We start from the raw sequence: 23,846 nt of genomic DNA on the forward strand, positions 1-23,846 counted from the left end.
GGGGACCTGGCCTTAACCCACTTGGAGCACCAGCACCTTTTTCATGATTACAGGGGAAGCAAGCTTCAATCATTTTTTGTTATTTCAACAGTGGAGCAAGATCTCAGAAGATTTGCCGTTTTGGCCACCGTTTCCCCTTGAAGTCTTCAGTGGCCCCCTGTAGGTTTCAGCCAAGGAGGGAATAAAGGGAGTGCTGCCTCAGAAGACTCCATGGTCTATTTGCCACTGTGGCTATTGGATCACCCCCACTACTCAACTTTTTTTTTAGTTTTTTAGTGAATAAACCCTAATTGCAATGAAACCATTCACAATCTAGTGCACTATTTGCAAGTTACCTTTAAATTAATATACAGGTATACAAAGTTTTAGTTTTTTCCAATAAATAAACAGAAACAAAACATTAAGAAGGGACAAGTAATATAATATGATAATATAATATAATATCTCAGTGTCGGCAAGCAATGATTAAATTGATCATAAGCAAGTGGACTATATGCAGGGAGATTAATATGTCTATTTATATAAATTTGTACTCATAGGAAGAAATAGAATAATATAGAATAACAATTTAATATTTGAATGCCAAAGTGACCATACTTTTCAGTGTAGTATTAGACCAGCCCAGTGGAATTAATGTTTTTATTTTGAGCCAGGAGGGCATATTTAGTTTTCTCCAAAATCTTGCCAAGCATATTTTAAAGAAGTTCTATGGATGGACCATGATCTCTCGACCCATTAGGAAGCAAAAAAATTCCCAGAGTTTAATTATAAGGGAAGAAAAGATATATATACGTGTGTGTGTATATAGTGTATGAGAAAAACCAATGTAAACCCAAAGTGACAAGATATAAAACGATAAGTGAATAGTTCCAAAAGGAATATATATAGATATATATATATATATATATATATATATATATATATATATATATATATATATATATATATATATATACGTATACTTCCTCATTCTTACAGCTGCCACCCAACAACAACACTCTCCAAATGTCAGGTAGTAATTATAAGGGGTCTGATTTTTCTAAAAAATCAACCATATATGCAGGTGGGTACCCGCTTTTTTACCGCAACATCAATATAAGCTTGAACAGTTTGGTAAATTTGCTTATTCTAGAAGGAACAAGGTAACATATGTGGATTAATTTATAATATAGTTCATAGAGATGCAGTGCACTGCTTTCCTGTTTATACTTGCCGGTAAGACTAGATTGGCGAGTCTCCCCCTTTGCATACACACTTAGCAGCAGATATTAGATAGATGGGATGTTTGTGAGTGGTATGAATGATTGTCATCTGTATATAACTGTAACTCTGGTTTTGCCTTTGTTGTAACATTAATCTGGGCAGATTCTAATTAAAGCTCTCTGGTCAGAATCTTGGGTTGGCTGTTTTATATTAATATCAGGTAGAAAACCTTAGTAGAACTAGACATATATATTATCTGGAAAAGGGGATAAGGTTATATGTTAGTTCTTAGAGGTAACAAGGGTATTACATTTATCATTATTACACAATGCAGAACGGATTATTCTCCACACATATCAATTGGCGGTATTGGTTTGAGAGAGGAGAAGTATATACAACATATTGGGATGGAAAAAAACAATGTATGCTCTGTTTTTTATGGTAAGGTAAATAGACAAATATAATGGCATAAATTGTATTTTAGAGAAAAGCTATGTAAATAGCTATGTAAATTTCTGAATTTGATTCCAAGTCACATTTAAACTGGATATAAAGATATTTTAATCTTTATTAAAATATAAATTCTGGGCAGCATTGAATCTGATAGTGTCACTAAAAACATTCATAGTTCTGCACTATCCAGTCTTATGTTAATATTATGAAAATATTATTAGAAAAATAAAGTAATTACATGTTATTTATAAAATTCAGTACATGCTGATTTCATACTAAAGTGGGAAATAGTCAATATAATTATTGGAGTGTTTATGAAATTTAGTGATTTAATTTTGCCTCACATTAAAGTATTCAGACCATGCCATTTTTTTAATTGGATATTAAATTATGAAAAATACACCAATGAAAATCGAGAAATAAAAACAATTTTAATGCACTTTAACACGTAAAAAGATTACTTTTGTGTTAATAAATAACATTTACATTCAAAATGCTTTTTTTAGATATTTGTCTTTAATTATTTTTTTTTTATTCATATAGCCAAGATTGCTAACACATTAATGCATCATTGCATCATTTAACAGAAATGTGCTCTCATAAATGTGTGCTGAATTTAAGAGGGTGATTGCTTTAAGCCTGGCCTAATTATAATTTTTAAAAGGTTATGTAAAATTTTTAGTTAAAAATATATATTAAAAACACTTACGTTCTGATAACAACCATGAAACTGTATGCAATGGTTCCAATTCCAACGAGTAAATATGACAGGGGTAACCGAAACTGCAACCAACCAATGGTTCTCTGACTGTTGTAATAACCATAGAATAGGACAGAATACTGTGCAAACCCCTGTCAGAAAATAAATGCATCAAATATGTAGAAATAAAAGCATATTACTTATTAGATTCCCCTGAAATTGTTGCATTTAAATTATGGTTTTCATATAATAGCATACTGATTTGTTTTATAATCCAAGATTTATTGCTATATTGCACCAATGACTGCCTGATATATATATATATATATATATATATATGTTTAGATAACACACACCTTGCCATTATATATATATATATATATATATATATATATCAATTTCATGTTGACACATGTGGATCCTTTTTCGTTACCACACCTTAAATGGGATTTATGGCTTTTGGGGCTCTGCCCCCCAGACCCCCTACCACTCCCTGAAGCCCATTTTCCAAACTAGGGGCTTCAGGGCATTCAGGGTATTAGTTCTTAGCAGGAAAAGCCCCTTGTTATCAAAGAGTCTCAGTTAAGTGGAGGCACAACTCTGCTTGCCCAATCTGTCACAGTACTACAGAGGCTCAGAGTCTGTCTACCAGCATCAGTATACAGTAGGTAACTATTAACAAGGCCAATCTGGTGGCAGGGCCAGAACCAAAAGTAGTTATAGTATTGTGGAAAGGAAGGTCACTGATCATCCAGCACAGTCCTTTATAGTCTCCTCCCCCGTCCTCACACATCAATGCTCAACAGTCCACAGTTGAGCACTGTAATATGAGGTCATACCGTGACACACAGCTGGATGGCGCCACATAGGTGGGTAGCTGGTGCTTAGCCCTGGGTAAATATGCAAATGTGTGTATATGTATGTATATACTGTAGATTTACCTCAAGTGATAGATATTGTATGTTTAACATTGCACTACAGTCAAACTCAAAAGAATTAATATTAAATATAATATTCGTGGCATTGGAAAGTATGAGTCAACTGACTAAATATAAGATTAAAGCACACCTCCATGCTTTCCACTATGCTCCTAAATAATGATGTTCTAGGTAACTTCATAGTGTTCTTAGGGGGAAACACATCCAGTGCATCAATACCTTGACAAATACAAAGCAAAACCAATGAGTAAATGAAATCCAAAAATATAAAAATTAACAATAAGTAACAGCCAACACTTACACTGAAATCCCAAAGAGTAGCAAAATTCATTGCAGTTGGCTGCTCAGCCCTAGGAACAGTCTTCCTGGGCATTGAACCATAAGGCTTGCCCATTAAAGCCTAAATACAATATAAAATAATAATTATTATTATTAATTATTATTAAATATACATACAGTATATTTTATAGCTCATCAGTTGGTTTTATTTTATGCAATTAATAGACCCTCTACTTGCATGCAGCAATTATTAACTAACTTTTATAAGTTATTTTAACTAATTTGCCTTAGTCATTTTTTGTATTTATTTGGATATTGTTACATATCTTTATTTTATTTATTTATTTATTTATTTTTCATCAATGAACCTATTATAGAGTATTTAGTTGCAAGTTACACGAGGATCGGCAGTTCATTGCTTAAATTTGCTTATCACGGGAATAGCCTTTCAAGTCATGCAGAAATCTATTGCATAATCCAGAAAAGCACTTTTTATAGAATTTTTACATCACTTTCCACCCTAAAGAGTTATATATTGCAGAATTGAGAAACCTTAAATGAGATACTTTAAATTTCCCCTCCCACAATGATATAGGAAAATATTTTTACCTCAGGTACCATTACCAAGCCAAAAGTCAGTCCAAAGAGTATCATATTAATGCCATACATCCAACGAAGAAATATAAAATAAGATGCTACAGATGAGCCAAAGTGACCTGGGAACAGACCAGAATATTTAATATTCACATAAAATATTTAATGCCAAGATTAAATAGCAAAGAAACAGATGTTTTAATAGAATTGTATTAGAACATATAAAGATATGATATTTCAAAATAATTCAAAATTCAAGCAAGAGTTAATGAAATTCTTACTTTCAATTTCCTTAATTTTCATTTCCCAAGGTATACAGGCAGTTTTAAAATTTTCAAAATCTCTTTGGAATTTCATCCATTTCTAAAAACAATACAAATATTATCTTACAATAAGCTACAATTAATCAAGACCTTTTAAACAATGTATCTGTGGATAAAACGTACTTTATATAATAACATTGGAATAAAAATATAAATTGTCCGAATTACATTTCTGGGAATTAGTAGCTCCATTTTGAAATGTTCTTAAAATTAGAGACTGTTATTGAGGATTTTACAAATAAATTCATAGTTTTTCATTGTCATAATAAAAACCTGTAGCTTATGAATACCAAGTGTGAGTTTGGGTGTATAGGAAGGATTTTTCAAAAAATTAGTCTTTAGGACCTTTTTTTTTCTTTGTCAGTCATCTTATAGTATGTTAACTGAACAACCATATGCTCCTGGTTCTGCTAGAAAATCCATACATAACTGGTACCACAATAAAGAGCAAATACATACATTTCCACAAACAGTTTAAATATCGTTAATATCATATGATTGCACACATATTGCCTATGGTTTTCCTTTTTTTTGCTCATACTATCTCATCTCTCTCTTTAAGTCCTGCTTGCAAACTTTTGTTTCTAGGCCGTAGGGGTAACTTCTACTTTTAAAATGATCGTACAAAAAGGAAGTTACTTACTTTAAGCATCATGACCTTGTATGCATAAAACTTTTTCCCTTTTCCTTTTCCAAGTGCACCTTCAAATTTCTCCACAAACGCTTGTGCTTCTCTGAAACATGCAACATATTTCTTAAAATATTAAAAAACAGAAGTTATATTAGCACAATATGTTAATTACTTATATAATTTCATAATATGTTCCATTCATTTTCATAATAAAATAGCTTTGTTGTTTATAAAGACATTGGTTCTCAATTAAACCTCAGTTCAGTGGTTGGGAATACCTTAAAGGCTGCACCTACACCAAATGGCACCCCAGGTAAACATACTCTTTTGCATCCCACCATTTTTCATTTCAGATTATCTTATTGTGGGTTTTTTTACATAATTATTGTGTGTTTTTACAGTTTGATTTATGAAGACATTTTCACATTTGTCTTGATGTTTTATCTAAACATTATTGCGAGTTTTAGGGCTATAGAACACTAGAAAGAGTGGTAGTAACTTGACCCAGGAATTGCTACCACTTCAGACCTTTATCCCTAGAAAAAGTCTGGCGCACCCTTGATTCAGATATGATGTCACTTGACCTAAAAGGTTTTGCAGAATGTACAGAGAGAGAGCTTATGTCCAAAAGTGTCCCAAACTCAATTGATGATGATGTGGGATTCTATGTACAGACTTAGAGCTCAGGCTGCTCTGCTTATGGTTTGCTGGTTATGCAAGTAAACGTGACACTTGCACTGAAAGCCAACTGAATTCACTCTACCACATGCCTTCCAAGCTTATTTTGTTCAACCATAGGGATCTCTCAGATTGAATATAAGAGGAAAATTTGTACAGATCTAATTGTGTTAAAAACAATAGGCTAATTCAAGGGGAGATTCTGAACACTAGAATGACTTCTCTCATATTTTAGCAAAACTTATTAGTGTCAAAATTACTATCACAATTTAGAGAAGTACTATCACCATCCCAGTAGTTTGGTTATCCAATTTTGTAAGGCCAACAAAGCCTTGGCAAAGCTCTAAATTAAAATATTCATGAACACATACGTACTTCAGAACCTCTAACTTCTTTTTCATATTCCAAGGTTTGTTTCTTATTGTTGCAATCAATTTCTTTTTCTCTTCTACTGCTTCCTTTAGTTTGTCAAGTTCCTCCTCTGTTATGTCTTCCTCCTCAGAGTCGGAGCTAAATAAAAAAAAAAAAACTTCAATAAAAAGGACATAACAAGTAGTGTATCAAATAAGAATCTGGCTTACAGAAACAAAAGTTAAACAAGTTACAACTTGCATTCACAACAAAATATCAAACAATACATTTCTGAATGGGTTCATAGTGACCATCTTAAATTATACCTTTATTTAGTTTTAATAAAACAATTCATGTTCCACCATTTAAAGATATGTGTCTCCCTCCTTCCATCCATAAAAACACAGCTCAAAGGAATTTGGGAATAAATGAAAAGCTTGTTAGACAGATAAGTGGTAGGAACCTATTTACAAAGTTGCCAATGTTAGAACCAAACTATAGTTAGAGTATTATTTTTAACTGTACTTTAATTGCCTTGACTTTGGGTTGAAGTTGAGGGGCTACATTAAAACAGCAGGACAAATATTTAAATACAATGTGTGTAATAGTAAATATTATATTAATGAGGGATATTTAACCCTTTGATGACAATTGCCGGTCCGGGCACGTCACGGAAATTCAAGTCGATAACGACAAATGACGTGCCAGGACCGGCATGTCATTAAACGGGTGCAGAAAGCGATCTATTTTCGCTTTCTGCACCGAAACGGCGTTGCTGTAATGCCTCGACCTCGAGGCATTCAGCAACACCATTATCGGCACAAAGGGGCCATCTCTGGCCCCTCCCCGGGGCGTCAACATCCGCCATACTTTGTATGGCGGCGGACGCCCGTTTTAAAAGCGTTTAGGAGGCGATCAACGATCACCTCCTAAACTTAAATGGTGTCGCTGGAATGCCTCGATCAGGAGGCATCCAGCAACACCAAACACTTACCTGGGGATGGACTGTGACCGCTCCGGAGAGCGGTCACAGCCGCAGCTGCCGGTGATCTTCGCCATCAGCAAGATGGCGGCGGCCCGGGAAAAAAAATAATAAAGATGAAAAGGTTCGCTAGACGGTCTCCTGACCCTCTAGAGAACTCTGGCTCCACTTGCAGGTTGAATATAGGTACTGCATTCAACCATGCAAGTCAATGGAGCTCAGCTTTCTAATCACAGTGTGATTAGAAAAAATAAATGAAAAATAAAATTAATAATAATTAGAAAAAAAATAGTAAAAAAACAGTAAAATGTAAAAATAATTTCCCACTGATGTCACTATCAGGGGAACCTTCATGTTGAAAAAAAATGTTAAAAAAATAAAAAAAAAGGCAAAAAATATATATATAAAAAATATATTTTTGTGAGCAAGTCCTAAAATTAGCATATTAGCTTAAAACAATTCTCGCATGGAAAGAGTTAAAATACTGGCATATTAAATGCCCATGGGGTGTCTACTTTTAAAAAATGTATGATTTGATGGGGTAAATTGAATTGGCCAGGTTCAACAAGGTCCCAATTAACACGGGGGGGGAAAGATGGCCACACATCTAATTTCCAATTAGAAAAATGCACACGTACCAAATGTGGCCTTTTAGTTCCCCCCAAAAATGACAAACCCATGCATGTGGGGTATCACTGTACTCAGGAGATGTTGCTGAACACATATTGGGGTGTCGTGTGACAGCGGCATATACCAGGAGCTGTAAATTCATACATAAAGTAGGTGTGTGTGGGAAAAATACACACACAAAAATACTACTTCAAACTTTGAAAAAATGCTGGTGGTAAAATGTGTGCATGCAGAGTTAAAATACCAGCATTTAAAATACCCTGGGGTGTCTAGTTTTCAAAAATATATGGTTTTGTTGGGCACACTGAAATGGCCCGGCTCAAAGATGTACCAAATAGGGCATGGGCAGTGGATCCCCAAATGCCAAAGTTCAACATTGAAAAATGTGCATGCCCCAAATGTGGCCCTTTTGCCCCCAAACAGCCAGGTATCGCTGTACTCAGGAGATGTTGCTGAACACATATTGGGTGTTTTGTGATAGTGACATATATGAGAACTTTTTAATTCATACCTGAAGTAAAATGTGTGTGACAAAACAAATGCAAAAAAATGACTACCACAAAGTTTGACAAAGACTGGTGGTAGATATGGTGCATGGAAAGAGTTAAAATACTAGCATTTGAAATACCCTGGAGTGTCTAGTTTTCAAAAATATATAGCTTTATTGGGCACACTGAAATGGCCCGGCTCAAAGATGTACCAAATAGGGCAAGGGCAGTGGATCCCCAAATGCCAAAGTTCAACATTGAAAAATGTGCATGCCCCAAATGTGGCCCTTTTGCCCCCAAACAGCCAGGCAAAATCATTCATGTGAGGTATCGCTGTACTCAGGAGATGTTGCTAAACACATATTGGGGTGTTTTATGATAGTGACATATACCAGAACCTGTTTATTCATACCTAAAGTAAAATGTGTGTGAAAAAACAAATGCAAAAAAATTACTACCATAAAGCTTGACAAAGGCTGATGGTAGAATAAGTGCTTGGAAAGGGTTAAAATACCAGCATTTGGAATACCCTGGGCTGTCTAGTTTTCAAAAATTTATGATTTGATGGGGTAAATTGCATTGGCCGGCTTCAAAGATACCCGAAATGGCACATGGAGGGAAGAATTAACAGATTTGGAAAAAATGGCTTTGAAATAGCAAAACGCTACCTGTACTTATTGCTCCATAACGTGCAGAAAAAAGCAAAAAAACATAAAAACATTGGGTATTTCTAAACTCAGGACAAATAGTAGAATCTATTTAGCAGGTTTTTTTATTACCTTTTATAGATGAGTAAAAGATTTTTCAACTAAAAGTTAGAAACAGTCATTTTTTTCTAAATTTTTCACAATATTTTATACTTTTTTAATAGTAAATAATATGATACAATCAAAACAATGTCATCTAAAGAAAGCCCTTCTTGTCCTGAAAAAAACAATATCTAATGTGTGTGGGTTCAGTAAACGGGAAAGAAGAAAATTACAGCTAAACACGAGCAGCGCAGAAATGTTAAAACGGCCATTGTCACGAAGGGTACAAAAAGTAAAATCAGCCTTTGTCACGAAGGGGTTAATTGTCATGATGTGTATTAATCATTACCATAGGATATGGTAGAGTAGGATACAGATCTACATGAGTTACCTAATATTGAGGGAGCATACTTATCACACACACTAGTACTAAATACATGTTGGATAGTCTTTGGAATTGTTGCATTGCTAATAGATAAAGGGTAGAATTTGTTCTATGCTGATTATTACCCTTCATCTTTTTTCTTCTTATCCTTCTTCTTGTTATCGTTTGCTTTTTTCTTGGCTGCTCCAGCCGCATTCCTGCCCTTTCTTCCCCTCCGACCCCCAGGGATATTTTCACCATCTTCATTAACGTCCTCAGTAACATTTTTCTCATCATCAGAATTAATTTCAGCTAACCATGGCTTCATGTCTGGCACTCTCCAGTTTTTGTCCCGTCTTTTAGGAGGACAGTTTTCTTCATCCTCAGAATCTGCATTTCCCTCTTTTAGAGACAAAATGTATTGTATAATTTGTTATCTTGATTTACATTGTCTACAAACTTTTTCACGTCAGTCCTTCCACACCTTTCTTATGAATACTACATCTAGTTTACATTTTGAAATATACATTTTAAAAAAAACATTCCATCCTTTAACCCTTATTTCTTTGCTTAAGTACAATAACAACCCTGAACTGTTGCGTACCTGCATTTTCATCATCATTTTCCACGTCAATATGTACTGTGAAATATAAATAAAATTAGTCATTAAAAGTGTTTTTTTATATATTTATCTAAAAAACATTGATTTGAATTGACTTTAAGTACTCACCAAAAATCCACCTGTTCTGAGAAGCTTACAATCTATTATTAAGTTACCAACAACTTGAATTCTGAAAAGAAACCAAACATCACCCTTGCCACAATAAAATCATCCTCAAACAGTCTCTGATTCATTCTCCCTCAACCCCGTAAAAGATTGAAGGCCATCAGAGTAAGGACCTTTTCTCCTTGTGTCATAGTATGTCTTAACTTGTGTTGATGTTATTGTCAATTTTGTAAATTGTTATTTTTAATTTAATTGTTAATTCTGACTCTCTAATATTGTGATAATGCTATGGAATCTGAAACATAAATGCAAAATCAATCTTAAATAATCCATGCTCATATAGGTCCTAGTGTAGTACTTCACCTGAATTGTACATTTTTAATTAAAAAAAGCCTGATCAAATGTATAGCGTCGTAAAGAATGGGTCAGTTACTTACTACTACTACTACTTACTTACTAATGAATACAGCACATCTCACCATACATACACTCAAATGATATGAAAAAACTACACAAAGACAAACCAATACATTATTTAAAATGCCAAGTGTGGCATGACACTCATCACTTAAAAGTTCATCATTTTAAGTTATTATATACCAGACACAGGCAATACAGCTCATAGATGTCTTTTGACTGTCATGTATAATAAAATGCTGACAATTATTATGGTGTTCAGTACTCATGCTAAAAGCAAATACAGTATAGGTCCTTTTATTGGAGATAGGAGAATCTTCTCAGCCACTGTTTTCTACCACAAAGTAATTTGGTATTAAATGTATAAAAATGAATTTTGGTGTTCCAATTTTTAACAAATGTACTTTTCATACACAATCTTCATTGAGTTTAAATCAGATACTTCAGCCATATGTATGTTCTTTGAAATAATAAAGGATGTAATAACATTTATCTGATTGTAGTTGAAGCTCTCCAGTTTATCATACTATTAGAGTATATCAACACAGGGTACCTACCTTTCATCCCATAAGGCTTTACATTCCGCATTACATATATTACACATTCAAATACTTGCTAACAATGCGCTTTAGTTAAAACAGGATACAATCTGTTATTAACTGTTTAATCACTCCCAAAAGGGAAATAATTTAGTATTACTGAAATCTTTTTTAAGCTTCCAACTTGCAACAGTGACAACTTAATTTTTAGAGCTCGTCTCAGTAAACATTTGAAACACTATTATTATTTACTGATGATTATATAGCTCTGTTGTACCCGTAGTTCTCTACAATAAGTTCATCACATTTAAAAAATAAAAATAATGTAGCAATAGTCAACAAATCTGAAGAAACATTCAAAATGCAGTAAACAAAAAGTTAGAAAAAAATAATTATTTACCGTCATTTTCAGATGCAACTAGCTTTTTATGTTTGGGCATTACGGCTGTGCTCCTGATGGCTGGATTCTGCTATTTAATATGGAAGAGTTACTTTTAGAGAGAAGGGTATTAGGATAAATGTCTTGCACTTCAAAAGGGGTTTATCTGCCAATGAAAGGACGTTGGTATAATGTCACTTGTTGAAATATGAGAATGTACTAATTTCCCATCTCATTAAGATTTCATGAATGTTTAGTTTATCACTTAGAGTTGCAGTGCTAAGGTCAAAAGGGTACAAAGTTTCCTCACTTCATAGACTAACAAAACTGAATGAATATCAGTCATTTCCATAGCATTAACATACTCTCAGCTTTTTTTGTAAAAATTGTGCCCAAGATAATCAATTTTTCTACTATAATGCTGTTTTAATCCAGAACTGCACACACATCTGTCGATAGGCAGGGGTTAACAGGTTGGAGGATACAGATATGACGCTTTCACTCAATGGACGAAATCATGCATATAGTTTACTAACCAAATCAAAATGCATGCATAAAAATCAGATGAAAGAAGAACGGAACGGATTATGCTTACATCCCTTTCTCCACTGGGAGACCCTCTAAACTATATGCTGCTTCAGTGCGAGACGGGCTACAGGGCTAAATGTCAGACACCATATGCCAGGGGCGTCCAAGTTTTTTCTGCAGTGGGCCACTTCATCAGAATTGTATACGTGCGCAGGCCGCACTCATTTTTCACTGTGAGAAAATATGGCCTTTAATAAAATATGCAGATTAAAATAAATTAAATGACACAAAACCTTTACTTTTCCTCTCACTGATTTCTGGGCCTAGAAAGTTTTGTGACTACAAATGCAGGATTCTGTATAAGTAAAAATAAAATAGTTCTATTTATTTTAGCGATGCACTAAAATGAAAATTCTGGACCAAAACCGAAAATTCAGGGTTCACTTAGCTGAAACTGAAAATGACCCCCCACACACTTTTAATAAAAGTAAGTTACACACCAAAATTGTACAAAAAATTATATATTATGATTGTTAAAAGGAATCTCAGGCATACCTAGATTCCAGCATGTACTGGTTGGCTGGGCATTGTACCGGTATTTTTTGTCCAATTTTAGTGTGTAACCATGCTTTTATTAAAAGTAACACACCACAATTGGACAAAAAAAATCAACAATATGACTTGGCATGATAGGAGTGTGATTGCTAACAGCAAACACACTCTTTTTATACCCAGGCAACCAGTAAATGCTGGAACCTAGGCATGATGGGACTGTGATTGCTGTTAGCAGATTGCTGTTAGCAATCACACTCCTATCATCCCAAGTCAGCCAGTACATGCTGGTACAGGGTGGCTGTAAGTGCAGACCCCATACTGCTGGCAGCCTCAATACACAAGGGGGGCAGCTAGCCAGGTTTCAGCATGTACTGGCTGACTTGGCATGATAGGAGTGGGATTGTTAACAGCAATCACAGTCCCATCATGCCTAGGTTCCAGCACTTACACATCCATGCTATCACACACACATTCATTCACAGATTCATTCCCTCAATCAGGCATACTCATTTAAACACCCTCCCCCACCCCCTTACCTGCACTACAGCTCTCTCAATGCCGATCACAGACTTCAGCAGGGGGCGCGGCCTCCCTCGTTCTCCCCACAGAGGAGGCGGGACTGAAGTTGAGAATAGACCCTCCCACAAGTAAGCAGCAGGGCTCTTGTGATCCTGGCTGCCGATCTCACGCGGGCCGCACCTCGAGGTCCCGCGGGCCGCATGTTGGACGCCCCTGCCATATGCTGATCCTCAGAGTCTCTTCTTTAGCTGGAAGGGCCCCACTTTTATAACATTTAATAATACAAAGAGTCTCTAGCCTCATCAGGTTACATGTTCATAAATCTATTCATTTACTAAATAACATTTAGTAATACAAAACGAGCCTATATACTGATCAGCCTACATGCTCATTAATCTGTTAATTTGCTAGAATTTGGATCTTTGTACTGCTCTCCGTATCTTGTCAACAACCCAGGACCCTAGGCTCAAAAACAATGTCAGCTGTGTCCAGCAGCACTACAACCTTCTACATCAGGGGTGTCCAAGTTTTTTCTGCAGTGGGCCGCTTCATCAGAATTGTATACATGCGAGGGCCGCACTCATTTTTCACTGTGAGAAAATATGGCCTTTAATAATTTATGCAGATTAAAATAAAGTAAATTACACAAAACCTTTACTTTTCCTCTCATTGAATTCCGGGCCTAGAAAGTTTTGTGACTACAAATTCAGGATTCTGGATTAGTAAAAATGAAATAGTTCTATTTATTCTAGGGATGCACCAAAATAAAAATTCTGGACCAAAACCGAAAATTCAGGGTTCACTTAGCCGAAAACGACCCCCCACCTCTAAAAATAATAAAAAATCTCACACTTTTAATAAAAGTAAATTACACACCAAAATTGTACAAAAAAATGTAATAATTATTGTATTGTATAATAGTGTATTTTTTGTCCAATTTTGGTGTGTTAACCACACTTTTATTAAAAGTAACACACCTAACAGCAATCACACTGCTATAATACCCAGGCAACCCGTAAATGCTGGAACCTAGGCATGATGGGACTGTGATTGCTGTTAGCAATCACACTCCTATCATCCCAAGCCCAGCCAGTACATGCTGGTACAGGGTGGCTGTAAGTGCAGACCCCATACTGCTGGCAGCATCAATACACAAGGGGGCAGCTAGCCAGGTTTCAGCATGTACTGGCTGACTTGGCATGATAGGAGTGTGATTGCTAACAGCAATCACAGTCCAATCATGCCTAGGTTCCAGCACTTACACATCCATGCTCTCACACACACACACAAATTCATTCGTACACTCATTCATTCACAGATTCATTCCCTCAATCACGCATACTCATTCAAACACCCTCCCCAGCCCCTTACCTGCACTGCATCCCTCGATGCCGCTCACAGACTTCAGCAGGGGGCGTGGCCTCCCGCTGCCTTCTCTTGTACTGCACAGAGGAGCCAGGACTGGAGCAGAGTCATGTGATTGGTTCCGCTTCCTCTGTGGAGTACAATAGACCCTCCCACAGGGCTCTTGTGATCCTGGCTGCCGATCTCACGCACCTGGAGGTCCCGCGGGCCGCATGTTGGACGCCCCTGTTCTACATGGTACCATTCTACATAATATCACTTTTGTTAAATACTTTTATACAGAGAATAACTGAAAATGTGACCGTTTTGTCCACCATTAACCCTTACACCAGCATGTCCTTAACCCAGCATTAACCCTTTTGTGTTACAATTCTCTTCTGGGCACTACAATGCAAACTATAACCATTTTTAGCAACATTGGTTTAGGTTTCTATATTATAATCAAAGTATAGGAACTATGTGGACACATGATCCCACTGGTTAAAATCTATAGTAGGCATATTATGTGAAAATGAGGAGGTGTTTTACATTACAGTCAGTATACTGTCTAGACATGAGAGCTATCCTAACCATACTGTTCATATGAACCTCTAAATGAATGTTACAGTATCCCTGCGAAGACAGATATGAGCCTGATACGCAGTGATCAATTGCACTGAAGCTGCCAAGATCATCTAAGAACATTCAGCCTCTTACAGCCATAGACATAGTTCTGTTCAGCCATCAGATAACTGTCTGTTTCATCATCATCACTGGTAAAATAAATCCTGTATAATGCTTACATGTATAAAACAAGTATACAATATACTACATCCAAAATAGACTTCCAAAATTCAAGAACCCCCTTCCAGCTTACCTACCATTGTAGGCTCAGAAGCAGGTAACGGGTCTGGTCTGGTCTCCTGCTCCCTCACAGTCTGAGGAAAAATAAAATCATATCCCGGTGTGCTGGAATTGAGGGAATGCTTGTATTATGCCCAAGATTTTATGGTAATAAACAATAGTACAGTTATACCAGAACCCTTGTTTACCCAGTTTTCAATCTAGGTCAGACTACCTCAATGATAACACTAGACAACCATACAGTGAACGGCTGTTTAACTTGAGATTTGTTGAAAACCGGTTCTAGAAGATTTAAATCGGAACTCCTAAATCCATAAAAACTCCAGTCCCCTTAATTTAATCTGTCACTTCCTTTGCATTGGTCTCACCTCTCTCTCTCATCAATACAGGCCCTGTTGATCAATAGGAGCCCTTAGCAGCTACTTAAATTACTTTTATTTAACAGCACCTATGGCCGTACACTTTTTAACCAATACTCCCCAGTCCCATGATTGTTACATTCAAAATATTTTACAGTAAAATTTCCTTATATGAAATATGATGGCTGTATCATATTAGCATATGAATTTGGTAAAGCATTATTTGAATCACATACACTCATTATTACCTGATAATACAATAACCCAAAGACAACCACATGAACCATATGTATACTATATTTTAGGCTCATCTGATGTCTTGTCACTTGCACTAAAGGGAACAGTACAATCAAAGACGGTATACTAGGTCACATCATAGCCCGAAATAACATACCTTGCACTTAGGTTTACCATTACATTAGATTTTACAATTCAGCCATTTACTCTATCCATTGAGATCTCATTACTTGGCACAAGGGGGCAGTGTTTACAAATTCATTTCAGTTAACCTCCCCTTCATTATTAATTATTTTCATGTAATTTTTCCACTTGCCACACAAGAATATTTAGAAAATGTACAAATGTGGTCTTCGAGCTCATACTGACATGAGTGGCCTAAACAATAGGAAAACTGTAAAGATCTGACATATAGTTCTCTAATTATTTTCCTATGAAAATGTGAAATGTGGCCTTTTAGGCACTAGCAAAAAACTCAATGTGAATGCCTATAACCATGAACTGTTTAAGGCATGTGTTTGTTTAGCCAGTATTGGTTTACAGATAATGTTTAAATGAATTAAAAGTATTATACCATATTAAAACAAATATTCAGTCATTAGTAAATATGGTTCATGGGTCACTGCGTCTTCCAAATATTTTTCCACAACAAGCTTTGGAAATTGTTTCATCTACAATGTCTTTATTATTATCATCGTTATTTCTACTAAATGTGCCTGATGTGCTTATTTAATTATTTGTTTGAGTATGAAATAACCCCACCAATGTATAATATTGTTAATCTGGCACCAAATTAATGATAGTATGACTTGGAACATTGCTTAGATTTACAGGGAGTATGTTTATGTGGTTTATTCACTAAAGGGAGAGCTGACATGAGAGTTGGTGAATGGCCGTAACTCTCTTATTATTATTTATTATGAAAGTGAACACTGCCAGGTTCCGGAAAAGTCTACATATGGGAGATGATGCACGTATTCTAGTCACCACCAGGCAGATGTTGGACTAATGGACTCTCTGCCACCCATGGAACCCAAATCCTTACACATTCCTGATATAAGGTGGCTGCTAAGATGTTTGTGTGTAAAGTCAAATGTGAATTTGTATGTGCAGGTATATGTACAGGCAAGGTTATATGTGCGTGTCCTCATAGTCTACCTATTACTATTTCTGAGTTGGCCCTTAATTCTAACACGTTTTTAACCTAGACAAGCTATTTAGTATTATTTTAAATATAAAAAATATATAGCGTTCAGTGGCTTTAAAAATGTCTGCCGTGAACCATGTCCATGACTATTCCTGCTTTTTTGACCCCTACATGTTGGAACATGGTATATATATCCGCACCTGGTGTACTTGGAGTGTAAAGCTGTGTTTCTACATTTATTTAATTCTTTTGTGGAATCTTGTTCATTTAGTATAAACATAATTCAGTTATCTGTTCATCATGTCCACCTTTACCCCCACATTTTAGCTTGGGTTTGGTTAAAGTAGAGCATTTAGCTTAATCCAGTACTTTCGCAAGCTGTGTTAAAATAGAGGGATATATGTGTTAGTTCACTAAGTGTGATAGTATGTTATTATATGCTTGCGCATGAGACGGTGTGGGGAAATGTGCTACCATTTAAAAGTTCTTTCTAAAAGGTTTTACATATACCACAAGTCACACGTTTAAAGACTGACATCCTAAAAGCACTTTACATACCCCCAAAATATCCAAACCTGAAAAATTACAAATTACATTCCAACTGCAATGGATTGCATTGGACAACAGAATTGTAAGACACTGATTTACATAAATACCTGAAATGACGATGAACAACAGCTGACATCAACATCCTCATCAACAGGAATTTCTTCTTCATATTTTGAAGCTAACAAGTCATTTGCCAAAGCCCCAAAAAATTACTCATCCAAAACATATGTAATATTTGTCCGCCTCCACACAAGGATGGAACACAGTTTCCTGCTTTCAGTACTGAGTAATATCCACAGCAAGATGAAACATGTTCTAAAACATCACTTGGCTCCCTAGGAAAAAGGCACTGAAATTTGATTCCTTAAATTATATCCCAAGTGAAGACATTAAGTATTCACTGGATATGGATAGGGATATCCTTAAAATAAGGCAAAGCCAAAGAACAAGTAAAGTTTGAGGTCTTATAGCAGTTAGAAGTATGGGCAGATTAGATATACAATAACCACTCCACTTGTACAGAGATGGATAAACTAACAATTTATATAAACCGACCATTTGTCAATTAATATCCTTGATTCCCGATCTTCTTCCTGCGAGGGCATTTATGTAAAAATATGGGGCATTTTCAGACATGCCAGATACCAACAAGGGAGACTGATGCTAAATGGTTCTATAAAATGAACCTAGTTGCCAACATCTATTACAACACAGGGATATCCTGGCAGAACCAGGAACTTTTTTTTTTTTCCTGTATCGTGATTTTTTGAGATTGAGGAGTCGTGACAAATTGCCACCATGGAAACCTGAATAGACTCTTTAACAGATGATGCATATGTTATAAAGCTGGCTAAATCTGTGTTTAAGAGCTCTTTATTTTTCACTCAACCTGTTCAATTTGACATTTCACATGTATTATTAAAGATTACATATATTCTTGACCCTAATTAGTAAAACTACATATACAAAATATCAGTCATTGTTTATTTTACTTTTTCTCTTTTGCATAAAATGCCTTGGCTATGTATTTGGAAATTATAAATCCGGGTAGCATGACAACTGCACATTAAATAAAGATAATCAGACTGGTAGATGGTTTACTGTGCTGGATTTAGTCATGGTTCAGATGTAACAATTTCTCTGAAATAATGAAAATGAGAGGATTTTGTGGTGACTGTTGTAATAAAGCTTTTTATAAGACCAATTTCAAGCAGATCATTCTATCACTTACATGTGAAAGTGGGAAAGCTTTAAAGCATTTAGGCTAGGTTTGCAGTGCACACAATTTTTATCACACCTACCTAAAAGGCTTGGGCTGTGTATGGAGCAGTATTTGTATTGTTTTCTCAAGATTACACTGTTTTTTTGCACTGTGCATGTGTGTTTTTTATTATTTGATTTTTTATTAGATTTGCTAATTGTAGAGCATTTTGAATCACTGAAAAGCCAGATCCCCTAAAAGACCCATGTTTTCTGTTGTGGCAGGAGTTAGGTAGCCCTTATGGGTGGATCAGTTTGCCTGTTGGCCATTCCAGGCCTGATTATAACCAATCATCTACGCACCAAACAAAAAATATTTTGATGATTAACTTCTTGTTTAGCAGTCAGCTGTTCATATCCATTATTGTCTAACATTTTAAATGCCAACTCAATGTACTTGTCACTTTTTAACTAGAAACAAAGGACTGTATTTATATTTATAATAAACATGGATTAAGTAAACTTGACCTGGGGGCCAAATTATTCATTTGGAGTCTTTGTGTTTAATCCTTTTTATTGTAGGTAAGGTATTTGCAAGCCACAAAGGACATGTGTACTTTTTAGTGCAACAGTTATGTAGGACATCTATGTTTTAGAGTTAAGTTCATACAAAATGTTGAGTTGGGGGCCATTTATTGAGTTTAGGTATTCATATTTGTTTCATTTTTCCATCCCTTCTCTACATTTCCTTTCCTTTTCAAAGTCTTATTTTCAAAGACAAATTTCAAATCAATATAATGTATTAAAGTCTCCTAAGATAAAAATAATACCAGGAATATACAAAAACCCAATGGTTGTAATAGTGTTTTCTTCTTTCAGTTTATTTTTTCAACTAGCAGTGAGGTTGGTCTGCCATATGCTATGTATGTTGGATTACTTATACTAGTGACTAACACTCATGGCTAAATACAATATTTGTACAGTATCCAAGTCTTTTTTTCTCAGAATAATTCACAGACAACTGCTTAAACTGACTCCTCCGAACTGTCCCCAGTTTTTCAGCCCTCCTCCAAAGTTATGTATTTTAGTAATGTATTATTTTTATTAACACCCCCATCACACCTGTTATGAGTAAAGCACATATTCTAGGGTGCTATCCAGACGAACAAGCTGGATTTTTTTTATTACAATACAGCTGCTGTGCTTTCTCTTTAACATGACATTCAGGAATTCTTCAGGAATTTCATGAAACCCACATTCAGTTTAGACATCAAATAAAAAGTCGTAGCAGGCTTAATTAATACAGTCGCTGTTGTCGACCTTTTTTAATTATTTCCTTCATATATGAGGAGAGCAATACTTTTGTTCTCACAAATAATACAGATATTTGTAACTCAATTTGTAAATGTAGGCGAAACATTTCAATAGCCTGGATATCCTTACGGTTTTTAATTCGAACATTTGGAGAAATCTGGAAGAAACTCTGGGACGCAGTCTGTAAGCACTTTGTTTGAAATCTGTTTTCAAGAGCAGTTGTACAACAGGAAACAAATGATATTACTGTTTTATCACAATATACTGACTATATATCTCAGTTACATGCTAAAAAAATAGCATTCCCATACAACAAACTGAATTAATGCACCTGTTCAATGATGCCTATATCCTAGCTACACCCTAACAGCTGATCTGTTGCAAATCTAAACAAAACCATAGTGACAATAGGTTAGTTGTAACATGTATTTAAAAAAAAAAAAGCTAAATCGGCCTGAGAACGTTGCCAAAAAAAATAGCAACTGTTAAGAAATAATTACAAAAAATAACAAAGAAAACTGTCACTGTCACTCCAAGCATTTTTATTAGGACAGAAACTTACTTACTTACCATATTGTCTTAGCATTCTGGTGGAGCCAAGTGCTAATGTGGCATTGTAATCAGCATCATGCCAGGATTGGTCCTTTGAAAAATGCTTGGTGGGCAAATGCCCTAGTGTCAGGTGGTGTGGGTCACTTATATTTATATACCATATATTCCGGCGTATAAGACGACTGGGCGTATAAGACGACCCCCAACTTTTCCAGTTCAAATATAGAGTTTGGACTATACTCGCCGTATAAGACTACCCCTCTACCCAGCGTACAACAACCAGCCAATCACGGCAAGCGATGTACCTTACCGGTGATTGGCTGGTTGTTATACAGACATATACATACATATACTGCCCTTACACACACACACACACACACATATATATATATATATATATATATATATATCTACACATACTAACATACGCCTGTCAATACATACACATTTATACACTGCCCTCACCACACACCCCTGCCTTTACACACACACGTATATACATATATATATATATATATATATAGACACACACACACATGTATACACACACATGTATATATATATATACACCAGCTTACAAACACACAAACACACTGACCATCTCACACCAACATACATACACTGCACTCACACCCCTTTCTCCCCATCTCTTACCTTTCTCATCTTCTATCTTCTTTCTTCCATCCAGTCGTGGGAGCGCGAGGTCTGTCATGTCAGACCTCTGTTTACTGCTCCCTCATCACTACGCGGCGGCAATTGATGCCGAGCGCCCGGACATGACGTCATCACCGCGCTTGGCATCAATAGCCGGCGCGTACTGATTAGGGAGCAGGGAAGCCGAGGTCTGAAGTGCCAGACCTCGAGCTCCCTAATGTCGGGCTAGTTAGAGGGAGGTCGTGATCACGATCTTGCACCTACCCCGGCGTGGCCCTTAAGACCAGCCCAGGGGAGGCGGCTTCTCCACTCGCCCCTCCCCTAGAGATTTGTGGTTCATGGGACTCTCCGGCTGGGTAAGTATTCGGTACTCGGTTAGTACCCGGCGTATAAAACGACCCCCAACTTTTAAGAAGATTTTCTGGGGTTAAAAAGTCGTCTTATACGCCGGAATATACAGTAATCATAAATTGTATTTATTATATCATTTAGTATATTTTTTATTATTAAAATTAAGAAAAAGTACAAATATACTTTCCAGCTGTTGTAAATGTAATTATCACTTATCAGCAGGACAACAGGACCTATTGAAACACCAGAAGCTTATTCATATAAACAGCTGCTCTCTACACCATGAGGCAATTGTACAAAAAGTCCTTTTTTTCTTTTTACAAATTAGTCATACTTAGCAACTTCCAGACTATTTTTAGAGTTGACAGTACTGTATAACAAGCAATATCTATAGCATATTTTTCTATCAATAGTGAATTTCATTTGGCAACATGCATCATGACAGTTTCTTAGGGAGTTTGTAATATAAATGCTACATTTGAATACTGTAGAAATTGGCTATATATAATATGAGGACATGTATAATAAGTTTGGGACTAAGTAGCAGGAAAACGTTCAATATAACTTCAGGTTATTGTATATATTTGTTTAATATTAGGATCTAAAACAATGAAAAATATGTGTATTGTACATTAGATTTTATTTTCCAGCCCTTGAGGCATTCTAAGAATTCAAGGATAAATATCCAGGTCTTTATCAATTACTACTGGTTGATCTGTCTAAAAGACATAATAGGTTTCCTAAACTGATGAGATACCAAAGCACCAAACAGTTGTGAACGAGCCATGCATCTTAATTATTTAATAAGTGATCAGCTGATGCTCATGTATGATAAAATGAGACTAGTTTTATTCTTATCATTCCTATAAAATGCAGGGCACCATAAGGTGCATCATGTGCCCTCACGGTAGTAGAGAGACAGTAGAGCAGACGCTCACATGGTACTCACCTGTCACACATCACTCCCTTACACCTCCTACACATCACTCCACCTATCCCATAAAATGATTATTATGTCTCCGTAGGTGGGGCGGTCCAAGTCAGACTGGCACTGTTTGAAGAATTTTGGCTGGAGTGGAAGGCAAATACCCCCTGCTCTCCCCAGGCCAGCCCGGGCCCTGGTTATAGGGGCTCTGAAGAAATACTTCACCCAGGTGCCACTAACCCTAAGATTGGCCTTGCTCTCAAAAGATGTGCTTCTGGGAGGATCATAAGGCAGAATGGTGGGTGGGACAGGCGCAGAGCAAAGACACGTGACAATGAGATGAACATGGGGTGGGCTAAAGGGAGGGGCATGCGTTCCAGGCTTTAAGTCTGTACTGGGCCCCAAGATTTCTGATGGTGTCCCATTAAGGGTCTTGACAAATGAAGGAAAATTTACATATATGCCCATTATATATTATTCCATTGCTGGAAACTCTAAATTCTAACACAAATAATAAATGGTTTCGGAGCTTTATTCCAATATTCTTACTTCCGACAGAGTTGCTATTTAACTTATCACTAAAGAAAAACAAGAATAAATATTATCATAAAAGGAATGATTTTAAGGCACCTTTAATGATATAATATTTAATGGCACATTAGCACATTCTATTTGACATTGCTTAATTTAATAAACACACAACATTAATTACTAAAGGAAATAAGTCATATAAAAGCACTACTCATGTGGATGCCATGAATACAAGTCATTTATAAAACTTGCACTTAGGATAGCAGTCACTACCTATATCTACATTAACATACATATGTTTTTAGAATTGAGCCAGCGTCTACCTGTGGTTCTTGTGATAATAACAGTGTTTCTCATTCATTCCTCAAGTGAATCAGTGTATTTGACTGAACCAGTATTTATCCTGAGCGTGCTCAGACAAGAATATCTAAAACCTTTTAGGTGACAAGGGTGATGACATTTTGCTTTTGCTATTGTTACAATTAGGTGGCAATGTCATAAACAATATATACTTTAGCTAAGGAATATATTTTCTAAAGTTAAGCCAGATATAGATACCTAATTACCAAAATATATTGGCAAAAGCATAACACTCCCTATTATTTTCCTACATGTTGCAAACCAAATGGTAAAACCAACTACAATTAAATATTTTTCTTAAAAGTTTATTTGGTTGTGCATATATATACAATTATACAATACAGTACTGTCACGCTACCGACAGGGAGATCCTCCGGTTCCCCCGGCCGGCAACGGCAGCCGCCGCGAGGTAGGGGGAGACCCCCCGCTTCA

The 23,846-nt window shown here is 36.0% G+C and overlaps 1 protein-coding gene across 1 annotated transcript in view; it reads right to left on the minus strand.

The window, feature by feature from the left end:
• Window positions 1–23,846, minus strand: part of LOC149300598 (transmembrane channel-like protein 1) — a 75,659-nt gene that overhangs the window by 16,789 nt on the left and 35,024 nt on the right. Inside the window, exons 4-12 of the mRNA XM_089485102.1 lie at window positions 11,447–11,516; window positions 9,968–10,003; window positions 9,510–9,765; window positions 6,175–6,309; window positions 5,134–5,224; window positions 4,449–4,530; window positions 4,183–4,289; window positions 3,596–3,694; window positions 2,366–2,508 (exon numbers count right to left, since the gene is read on the minus strand). Coding sequence (XP_089341228.1) covers window positions 2,366–2,508; window positions 3,596–3,694; window positions 4,183–4,289; window positions 4,449–4,530; window positions 5,134–5,224; window positions 6,175–6,309; window positions 9,510–9,765; window positions 9,968–10,003; window positions 11,447–11,516 — 1,019 coding nt within the window. The remainder of the gene's footprint in view (window positions 1–2,365; window positions 2,509–3,595; window positions 3,695–4,182; window positions 4,290–4,448; window positions 4,531–5,133; window positions 5,225–6,174; window positions 6,310–9,509; window positions 9,766–9,967; window positions 10,004–11,446; window positions 11,517–23,846) is intronic.

The sequence above is a fragment of the Sceloporus occidentalis genome, unplaced genomic scaffold (assembly GCF_023333645.1).
Source record: "Sceloporus occidentalis isolate IW3139 unplaced genomic scaffold, rSceOcc1.0.p SCAF_24, whole genome shotgun sequence".
Classification (NCBI taxonomy): domain Eukaryota; kingdom Metazoa; phylum Chordata; class Lepidosauria; order Squamata; family Phrynosomatidae; genus Sceloporus; species Sceloporus occidentalis.